The 11,486-nt window shown below is 37.3% G+C and overlaps 1 protein-coding gene across 2 annotated transcripts; it reads left to right on the top strand.

The window, feature by feature from the left end:
• The first annotated feature begins 4,533 nt into the window (after window positions 1–4,533).
• On the top strand, window positions 4,534–10,077 carry LOC126717365 (uncharacterized). 2 transcript variants are annotated; one of them, XM_050419040.1, is made up of 2 exons: window positions 4,534–4,736; window positions 9,134–10,077. In XM_050419040.1, the coding sequence occupies exons 1-2, from the start codon at window positions 4,723–4,725 to the stop codon at window positions 9,900–9,902; spliced, it is 783 nt and encodes a 260-aa protein (XP_050274997.1). In that variant the 5' UTR covers window positions 4,534–4,722; the 3' UTR covers window positions 9,903–10,077. The 2 variants fall into 2 exon arrangements, with proteins under 2 accessions (XP_050274997.1, XP_050275006.1); XM_050419049.1 differs by having other exon boundaries at window positions 4,537–4,736; window positions 9,137–10,077.
• The last annotated feature ends 1,409 nt before the right edge of the window (window positions 10,078–11,486 follow it).

Raw genomic sequence — 11,486 nt, 5'->3', positions numbered from 1 at the left:
GAAATAAATTCATATATATATATATATATATATACAACAATAGTTGGAAGAGGGGAGGGCACTTAAACTCTAGATTTATTAGAAAGATCAAGATATGTCAACCAATTAAGTTACAAGACTTTTGACAAAATATCTGCATAGTTAAAGATTAAAAGAAAAATGCTATTAATCCTATGAAAAATACTTAATGTGCTATAGTTTTTGTTACAAAAGAATTATAATTATAAATTAATATAGTTGCTAAGATGTCATGTCACTTGTGTCACATTCATAGAAATAGACAAATAAGTCTTAACATCACTATAAAAACCACTTCAGCAAGTTGCATGATGGTAAAATATGTACTAAAAAAAAGATAGTAAAACATGTACAAAGACCTTAGGCAAATGTAACTCATCTTCCTCGGATAAGTTCTGACCACTGCCCTCTCCTTTTAAGCTTATCTAGAGCAGTGCACAACAAGCCTCAAAGACCTTTCAGATTCGAAAAAATGTGGCTCACCCACCCGGGATTCCCTGCTATCGTTGATAGGGCATGGGATCATGCCCCCAACCTTGCCCAGGCCATCTCTTCTTTCACAAATTATGCCACTGCTTGGAATAAGGAGGTTTTTGGAAATTTATTTGCTCGAAAGAAAAAAATTCTAGCTCGCCTTATAGGGGTCCAAAAAGCCATTGCAGTTAAGCCCTCCCCCTTTCTTCTCTCTCTTGATCAAGAGCTATCTCTAGCATACTCTGAAATATTGAATCAAGAGGAAGATTTTTGGGCTCTCAAATCCCGCTTAGATTGGCAAACCCAAGGAGACAGAAATACTGCCTTTTTTCATGTTAAAACCATAACTCGCAGAAAGTTTAATAGAATTGATCGACTGAAAAACCATCTTGGCGAATGGTTGACCAATGAGCAGCAAGTAAGTGAGCACATTCTTAATGGGTTTCGGGTGCTTTATACAACCCAACATCCCACTTCTGTTACCCACTCAGATTTTGAGGTTGATTGGGCTGTTACACTCTCTGAGGATGATTCATCTTTGCTTTCCTCCAATGTCTCTTCTATGGAAATCAAGAATGCCATCTTTTCCCTAAAGCCTTACAAAGCTCCAGGAGTAGATGGCTTACATGCTGGGTTTTTCCAACATTTTTGGCCCACCCTTGAGCAATCAGTCACGGAGGAAATTAGAACCATCTTTGCTTCCGGTGTGATGCCAGCCTACCTAAACCAAACTCTTGTTGTTCTTATTCCTAAGAGGGTTGGTCCTGAACTTCTTGGGCACTTTAGGCCGATTAGCCTGTGCACAACAATTTACAAAGCTGTGACAAAGATAATCGTCAATAGAATTCGACCTTTCATGCACCAATTGGTCTCCCCCTTTCAAACTGCCTTTATCCCTGGCCGGAAAGGCCGTGATAACATGATAATAGCCCAAGAAATCCTCCATTCCATGGGGAAAAAAAAGGGTCGCATTGGTGTTATGGCCCTTAAGATTGACCTTGAGAAGGCTTTTGACAGGTTGGAATGGAGCTTCATTAGGGAAGTTTTGCTCCACTTCAATTTTCCTTCTAATCTTATTGCTTTAATCATGGAGTGTATCTCAACCTCTTCTGTTGGAATCCTCTTCAATGGAGGTAAGCTTGAGCCTTTTCTTCCTTCGCGAGGTATTCGTCAGGGAGACCCCATTTCGCCATATATCTTCATTCTTTGCCTTGAATACCTCGGGCTTCTCATACATGAAAAGATCAATAACAAGGCTTGGAAAGCAGTCAAGGCCTCCAGATCTGGTCCTGCTTTTACTCATCTTTTTTTCGCAGATGACCTAATCCTCTTTGGGCAAGCCTCAGTATCCACATCTAGTGCAATAGATGATGTGCTTAATCACTTTTGCCAGCTCTCTGGGCAGAAGGTCAGCAATGATAAATCCCGGATTCTCTTCTCAAAAAACACTCCCCTTGCAACCCGAGACAGCATTTGCAACAATTTGGGCTTCTTAGAAACAACCAAGTTTGACAAATACTTGGGCTTTCCTCTTAAATTTTCTGACCGAGGCAGCAAGGATTTTGAATTTATTATTCAAAGAACCCAAGAAAAATTGGCGGGTTGGCAAGCTAATTTGCTCTCTTTGGCTGGTAGACGCATCCTAATTCAATCTTCTTCCACTGCAATAGTAGATTATGTGATGCAGGGTGCCTTTCTTCCTAGTAGAGTTTGCCAAGAACTTGATAGGGCTCATCGTAACTTTCTTTGGGCCTCCACTCCCAAAAAAAGGAAAATGCACATGGTGAATTGGGATAAGGTCACTTCCCCTACTGATCATGGAGGTCTTGGCATTCATGCTTCCCGACCTCGAAATCTATCTCTCTTGGCCAAGCTGAACTGGGAAATTACAAATGATGATCATTCTCCTTGGGTAAGAGTCCTAAGAGCAAAATATCTCTCCAACCATGAAATTAATAACCCTTGGTCCTCCAAAGGGGCTTGCTCTCGTACGTGGGCAGCATGTAAGGCTGCAAAACCTCTTTTGGACAAAGGTCTAAGGAAAGTCATTCACACGGGAATTTCTACATCCTTTTGGAGTGATACTTGGTGCTCTTTAGGTCCTGTCAGGTCCATCTTCTTTGGTCCCCTCAATGTTCATGAAGAGGATAAAATGGTTTGTGATTTTATTGACTCTAATGGTTGCTGGAACTGGAAGAGCCTCTCCTTCTCCCCCCCACAATCCTTTATTGATATTATTCAAGCCATCCCCATCAATCTCACCTCCCCTCTCGGTGACACAACTGCATGGTCTCTCTCAAGGGATGGCAATTTCAACTTAGCCTCGGCCTACCTTTTATCTAAAGGGTTAAATGCTTTGAACCCGCCTACTTTCACCTCTAACTGGATTTGGAAAATGAAAGTCCCTCAGAAAATAATTATTTTCTTGTGGCTTTGTTCTCACAATAGTATCCCTGTCAGAGAAGTCTTGGGTTCAAGGGGTTTAACCTTAGATCAAGCTTGCCCCCTTTGCCATAGTCAAGTTGAGTCAATAAACCATCTCCTTAGAGAATGTCCTTTTGCTGTAAGTTTATGGAATCAGCTTGGTCTTCCTTCAAAAGTCATTCAGTTTTTTAGTCTTCCTCTTCTTGACTGGCTTCACCTCAATGGTACCTCCACCATTATCTCAAAACGCCATCTTATGCCATGGAAAGTCATTTTCTGTTTTGGAATTTGGTCTCTCTGATTGAACAGGAACTCTATTGTCCATCAACGGAAGCAGGCAGCCCCCCCTCTTATTAAAGATTGCATTGCAAAAGCTGCGGAATTTTTCTTCCTCACTCAAGGAACTAACTCCAGCAGCCATAAAAGAAACTTGGTCGTCTCTTGGGCCAAACCAAATCCTGGATGGCATAAGCTTAACACAGATGCCTCTGTCTTGTCTTCTTCAGGCTTTGCGAGTGGAGGCGGCCTTCTTAGAGATTCATGTGGTTCATGGGTGCAAGGCTTCACTAAAAAAATTGGCACTACTAACTGCCTTTTGGCTGAACTATGGGCCTTAAAGGATGGCCTTTCTATGGCTAGAAATACGTGTGTTGAAAAGCTCATTGTTAATGTGGATGCCATTGAAGTTGTTAATCTGTTATCTAACACTAAAGCCACCAATCGGCTAACCCAACCCATTGTGGATACTTGCAGGACCATTCTCCAAGCTTTCCAGGAGGTCCAGCTGCAACATTGCTATAGGGAGACCAACAAAGCCGCTGATTTCCTTGCTAAACTTGGCCATAGTCTGTCTGAACCTTTTGTTTACTATATGACCCCCCCCCCCCCCTTTTGGTATTATGGAGGTCTTATCTAATGATGCTAATGCTATTTTGTATAACCGAGTCACTTGGGTTGTAACTGCTGATTTTATGTAATATATTTTCCTCTCTGTTTACCAAAAAAAAAATGTACAAAACTTTGCATTACTCTTTTAAATTTAATTAATAGGGTAAAATATAGTTAACATCTCTAAGGTTTGGGTTAGTGTCAATTAAGTCTAAGATTTTTTTTAAATTGACTAACTTGGTCCCTAAACCGTTAATCATATTTTTCTGCTTTCTCACGGTGAATAAAGATCAAAGTTGGTTAGTTTTGAAAAGTTTTTAAAGTTAGCTGGATCAGCCTAAGTGCGCGTTTGTTTCAGCTTTCAGACGGCAAAAGACGCTTTTTGAAACCAAAAAAAATAAATCAAGCGTTTGATAATATTTCAAAACGTGCTTTCTCAAAAAAACTACATTTTGAAATGCAAAGAATTCATCCAAAACATTCAAACAGGTTTCTTGAGCTTTTGCAAACGCAAAAACGCTTTTGATCAATATTACCGTTTGGATTTGATCACTCCTAAGTGTACTTCACCCGATTTAACTCTGTCTTCCCCCCAAAAAAAAAGTCTGTGTGTGAATGTGTGTGTTTGGGCTCTTTTGAGGCCTGTTGCTTGAGCATTTCTTTGGGCCACATATAAAACCAAACCCAAATCCAACCCCCCATCCCCAAAAAATAAAAATGAAGAAGCCGTCAATGAAAAACGACATAGTTTAGTCTGAAAGCCTCCCTGTACATGTCGAAGAAAATCTCCATCTATAACTACAAGCATCCCCTATTTTCTTCATTCATCCGCTAAACACAAAAATTTCCAAACTTTCAAAGTGCCAATAAGATAAATAAGATTCAAGTGGGTCACTGAGCTCAACATATATCACAAACATGTTCTACAGAGGGTAAGAAAGACCTTCACTTAAGCTTTTTTCTTCAAATTTCTTGTCTTTTTACATATACCCTTGTACTTTCCTTTGATTTAGATTTGTCTAGTTCATATTTTGACAACTGGGTTTGTTAATTAACATCCTTAATCAATGTTTTTTTGCTTCTATTTATGTTATTAGTTCTGATTTTCTGTGTATCTGAAATTATATGTTTGTTTTTCTCAACTGGGTATCTGTTTGGTGCTGAAAATTTTGTAAAAGGAACAACTGGGGTATTAAGATTTTAACTACTGTGATATACCCAGAGAGGAATTCTCTATTTTGGGTTCTGGGGTTGCTTTGTTTGGGTTTGAGAAAGGTTAATTAGAAAGAAATAAACCATTTAGGGACAAAGACTGGTTTTGTGTCCTCAAACAATGTCTATTTTTTTATTTTACTTTTGTTTTATTTGGGTTATTGGATTGTGGGAGGTGGAGAGTAGGCTGTAAAACAATTCAACTGTTCCAAACAACAACTATTCAAGCACCCTTCATAAGCTCTTGTGTGAAGGTGAACATGCTAAGCTTAGCACATATATTTGAGCTCAATTTGTAGCTTGAGTTTTGCTTGAACGCAATATTTTTTTTTTTTTTTTGATAAGTGATTTTTAGTGCCAAGGAGAGGGGGGAAAGGGAGATTCAAACTAGTGACCTCTGCTTAACGGGGCATGGTGCCATCAATTGTGTTACCCCTTGAGGTTAGAGTTTTGCTTGAACTCAATTCTAAACGTGAATGAGAACCTGAGGTATAATTCAACTCGACTTATTTAGAGCATGGGAAAAAATGCTTAAATTCATAACAATGAAAATGGACTGTGTAAAATGTTATAATAACCAGATAAATACCAAGAATTTTTCCTGGGTGAGGCGATGGATTCAGATAAAAAACAGGTAGATCTAGCAGAATTGATAACTAGTTTTTTCTTCTTAAGATGGAAATTAAAACAATGCAAAGGTACTTAATAAATTTCTTTGAAAAGGGCTACTTTAGTGTCAAAGTTTTATTTGTTTTTGTTTTGCTTTTTTGTATTCAAGATAAAATTTTAAAAAAAAAAAAAAAAAAAAGAGTTTAATTGATGAAATTATACTGAAGGTGATGTGTTGTGATTGTTAAAAATGTTAGTTCTTTTATTTTATTTTATGGATAATTCAATAGTTATAATGATGAGGGAGGGGGATTTGAAACCTAGACCTCTACGTTGGAAACACCATGAACTGCCAGTTGAGCTAAAGGGCTCTTGGCATAATTACTATTTTATGTTTCTATAAAGTAATTTCAGTTTGATTTATGTTAGGATAGTGCGGAATTATGTTGTTGAAACGTATGCGTACTTATTATGTTTGTAATTATTGTGGTTCTTATGCATGCCACGAAGTGTAGAAGAACTCATATTTGTTAAATAGTTTAAGTTCATTAAGATATTGCAGTCATTCTCCATGTCTAGATTTTTGGAGATTACTGTTTTTGACACCATGTATGTGTCAAAAGCTGAAAATCATGTTCATCTCTGCTTATCATAGGATTAAAAAATTCAGTTATATTTGGAGGAAGCCAATGGTTTTCAAACCAAAATGGCATCTCCCTCCAACAAATGTGGAAGGTGAGGTCATTGGTTCTATATCTATACCATGGTTTGTGGGTTTTGTTTGCCCCAAAAAAGTTAATTTTGGGGGAAAGCAATGCTTACACACCTCTTCAATTTTCTTTGGTGATAGGTTGGCATACGTTGGATTGCTGCTATTCTTACAATAGCTCTTTTCTTGAAGTCTTTATAATATGGAAAAAGACTAAGAATCTACCGAAGGATAGGTTTTGGTACTGAAAACATGATATGCTTTTATGTAACTTTAATAGATGAATCTAACTAGATATTAATTGACATGGTTATATAAGTATAGATACTAGTACTAATACCCCAAAGAGCCTGCTAGATATTAAACCCTTTTAGCCTGTGCAACCCAAATAACCAAATCTTCAATAAGTAAATTTGTTTCCTTCTATGACAAGATGTGAGGACATATTTTACTATTGACTTCAGTGCTCTATATGGCTAGTCTTTATGTAGTAATACTATATTGCAAATTTGAAATTAGGTCTGTTATAAATGGCCTATTTTTGGGGAAGGGAGCGGGGCGGTGATAAGAATGCACAATGACCCAGATTTATGTGAGTAGGGAGCACAATATTTTGTGGGAGTATTAAACCGTTTTTGTGGCATGCCAGAAAAAAGCTAAAATTGGAAATATGAGTTGGAGGAGTGCAATATGGTGTATTGTGATAGACCCTTCCATATGAGTATTTATGAAGATTGGGATTGAATCAGATTTGATTTAGCTTATGTTTTCAAATATATCCATGACATTCAGCTGTTTCATCCTGTAAATTGTGATTTTTAGGTAGGTTTTGAAAATGGCCAAAATGCGAAAACACCCCCTTGGGTTTCAATTCTTCTTTATAACTCCTTGAGGTTTCCATTCTGCCAAATTGACCCCTAAGACTAACTTCTGTTAGCTCTAATGGACAGAAATCATGTGGCCACATTAAGAAGACTCACCAACTAATTCACGTCGCTGATCAAGGAATGGTCGTGTGGTTTTTTGTCCATAAGAGCTAACAAAAGTTAGTCCCAAGGGTCAATTTGGCTGGCATGGAAACCTTAGGGAGTTATAAGGAAAAAATGAAACCCCAGGGGGTGTTTTTGCATTTAGGCCTTTTTTTTTTTGATAAAGATTTTGCATTTAGGCCTTTGAAAATTCAAGTCTCAATTTTTCTTAATTTATGAGAATGGTATGGTTGGATAACCCTGAGAAGCACTCCATCTTGGTCATGTTTTTCATCTTTTCTTTTCTCCTAGCTGTTGTCTAATAACATATTAATAACAGACCTAACTTCACATTCATCTATTCTTTCCTTACTGAAGAGGTACTATAACTTATTTTTCTGGTGCACTAATCATAGATAATAAACAGTTGTATTAAACAAGAAAGAATTATACTTAGGGAACCAATGAAGTTTACCGCATACTGCATGTATAGCCAAAGGTTCCTTAAAACAAATTACAAATATAATGAGACAATAAAATCATAAATCGGCCAGGAGCTTTGTATCTCAACTAACACTTCTTGGTGTTTCCAACCAAGATGAATAGAGTTCAAATTCCCCCGCCCCCAACTATCAAATTATCCAAAAAAATTATATAAAAAAATCATAATTCGTTGGAAGTCTACTCACACCCAAAGACAGCAATAAAATATTCACCCAACAAATTGAGATTTGAATCTGTAGTTACCTTGTGGACTTTAAAAAGACATTGAAACGGGTTTTCATGGTAACAGCATTGATTACTAATATCTAGAGTATGGGCAAAGATAACAAAACTAGGAGAGGATGTGTGGATGATCACATTAATACAGTGGATATAATCAAAGGGTAACTACGAATGGATGCAGTTAAGGTTTAGAAGTAACTACTACAACTGCAGCATCTTACACTGTCCCGTGGTTGCTTAGACCTCAACTTGCATAGAAGAGAGTGGTGTTAATTTAACTCTACTAAATTAGCATGGAGATACATACACACTTACTTGAAAATTCCATTGTCTAGATATTTAATCTATGCAGGGTGAGCTAGTAATTAGCTGGTGGCTGGGAAAACTCAAAATGGCTGACTTTAGTGAAGAGTGGTCATGGGTTTAGATAAAGTTCAAACTGTAGGCTTTAGCTGGTTCTCAGGAAGATGAGGCAATAGAAAGGAAAATGCTTGCAAATTATCTATGTGCATTCCCCAGCTCCCCCCAGCAAATTATCAGGGGACACGTGGATGTCTTGTGGGATATTAAGATTGCCTCAAGATTTCTTGTTGAGTTTATGTACCAAGCCATCATCATCATTGGGTCAAATATAGAATATGTGTAGTTACTACTGCAAATGATTGTGAAAAATTGAAATAGTGGCTTCTAATAAATCCTAAATTTGAACTTATATACTATCAGTCCTGATGTCTAATATAGTTTTCTTTTAAGTTCCCGTTCCAGATGATGCATTTTTATGCATGAGAATAGACGAGTCTTCGAGTATCCACCCCTTTTCATTTTTTTACTTTTTTATTTTTATAGATGCCTAAAGAATAACTAAAATTAGAAACAGTTTGTAATGCAGTTGAATGGTTTTGTTTTTATTTTTTGTTTATTTAACTCACACCCATTAGGATTAGAACCTGCGGCCTCTTACCATTACCCTGTTTTTCATGGGGCTGCAAGTTCCATTATAGCCCATTGGCGATTCAGTTGAATAAAATAATGTTAATTTGTTTGTAGTTTTTACATGGACTATTGAAACATTGACTTCTGTTGTCTACATGGATGTTGGAAACAGCAGTAAATTTATTGATGGTGGTGATGGGCGTGAAATGGGCGCAAAACGTCAACGGGTTGTTGATCAGGGACCTTCATTCTATGGGACTTCCCCTGCTTCAAGTTTTATGTATAATCCAGCTCCTTATACGGCCTATGTTAACCAACCTCCACCTTTCCCTGTTGTCCGAGTACGTGGTCTTCCATTTGATTGCACGGAAACTGATGTGGCTGAGTTCTTCCATGGTCTGGACATAGTTGATATTCTTTTTGTCCATAACAATGGCAAGTTCTCTGGGGAAGCATTTTGTGTTTTGGGGTATCCTCTCCAAGTTGATTTTGCCCTTCAAAGGAATAGGCAGAACTTGGGCAGGAGATACATTGAGGTTTTCAGAAGTAAGAGGCAGGAGTACTATAAAGCAATAGCAAGGGAGGTTTCAGATGCTCGTGGTGGTTCACCACACCGAAGGGCCCCAAGGGCTAAATCTTATGATGAGGCAAAGGACTCAGCTGAACACACTGGGGTATTGCGGTTGAGGGGATTGCCATTTTCTGCTGGCAAGGATGACATAATGGAGTTCTTTAAAGATTTTGTGCTGTCAGAAGACGCAATTAATATCACATTGAACTCGGAGGGGAGGCCTACAGGGGAAGCATTTGTGGAGTTTGCAAGTGCAGAAGATTCGAAAGCAGCAATGGTTAAAGATAGGATGACGCTTGGGAGTCGATATATAGAACTGTTTCCATCCTCGAACGAAGAGTTGGAAGAAGCAGTCTCTAGAGGGCGGTGACTTCTTATTGTGCCTTTTGCTACTTTGTACTTTTATTATCTCAAGGTTGTCTTACTTTCTATGAATTTTGCTTTACTAGTTTTCACTTTTTTAGGTCAAAACATAACTTACCATTGTTGTTTGAGAAAAGTATTTTCAAATTATGTTTGGAATTAATTATAAGAAGTTATGCGTACTTAGATTGTATCATCTATTTCAGTTGTGCTTGTTGACTTGTTTTTGACAATGGCCTGGCAAATTGGTGGATTGACTTGAAATGCACTATACTCAAATTGTTGTTGAATTTCTGAGAGCTTTGCAAGGACTTGCTTAGCATATGTCTACCAATTGGTTTAGCCATGAGATGGATTTGCTATCTATGTTAAGGTTCTTTTAATTTTTATTTAGGAAGAAGGGCTTACTAACCTTGGCCCTTTGACGTTGTTTATTTGTGCATCATGTGAATGTTTAAAATGAGTTTTAAGGAGCTGGTTGATGCCTCAACAAATGGTTTTGTTGTATGCAATGACATTGTTAAGCTGATTTGTCTTTTATTGTTTGCACAAAGCAGATTTTAACTATGTGCTTTTGTGCTCAACCTGGCTAGAGAAAATATGGAAGGGAAAAGTTTACCTCCAAACCGGTTTGAAGGAAAATTCCTTCAGCCCACCACGGGGCGATTGATAAAAACCATTCATATATACTTTTAGTTACATGGTTTATTTAATGGATCATGTGATTTGTTTAAATAATATAGCTCTAGATGATTTTATGAATTGCCATGCAATGGGTCAACGGAAATTCTTTGGCGGAAAACTCTGTATAACGCCGAATGCAGAAGTCTTTTATTCTGAAATCTGAATCTGTACCATGCTTTCAATTTGAAGTCTATGGAACAACCTGTAAGCCCTTCTTTTTTGACATCTTAAGACTGCGGGGCCAAACTCTGTTACTTTTTTCTGGAAATGCATTGTGCAGTCAGAGTTCATACATTCCTGTCATGCATAACCTGATTGGCTTCATAATAGTTTCATCCCAACTTAATTTCATGGCTCACAAGAGGAAGACTATAAATATATATATATATATATATATATATATATATATATATTTCATTTTACACTGGTATCCATAATAGTAATTATGGATATTTGACATTTAATAGCTGGGAATTACTATATTCCTCCCATTATAAAAGTATATTTTGCTGAACTCAGCTGTTCAGCATCTCTTTCAAACTTGTTTATTATTCTGAAAAGGTAAGCTATATTAAATTCAGTGCTAATTTAAATTAGGTTGGCTAGGGAACGCTGAAGTTACATAAAATAATGTTGTGCCTTCTATCATCAACCAGGCTCTAAATATGGATGAGTGGCAATAGTTCAATATTGATCGGTACCAATCCATATGGCCCCATCCCATACATGATGAGATTCTGTCAGAAGCGTACAAGTATTGTATTGTGCCTTTAAATAAGTGTGATGTGATAACTTCAAATTGCTCAACGGGGATGAGGTGCCTTTGTGCACTCGTTAAAGTAGAATTTTATAACGTAGTCAATCTATTTTTTACAAAAAGTCTAGTTGTTTTTAGTTTCAGAGTCAT

The sequence above is a fragment of the Quercus robur genome, chromosome 1 (assembly GCF_932294415.1).
Source record: "Quercus robur chromosome 1, dhQueRobu3.1, whole genome shotgun sequence".
NCBI lineage: Eukaryota > Viridiplantae > Streptophyta > Magnoliopsida > Fagales > Fagaceae > Quercus > Quercus robur.
Note: the sequence above shows the minus strand (reverse complement) of the source record. Positions and strands in the feature narration are given on the sequence as shown.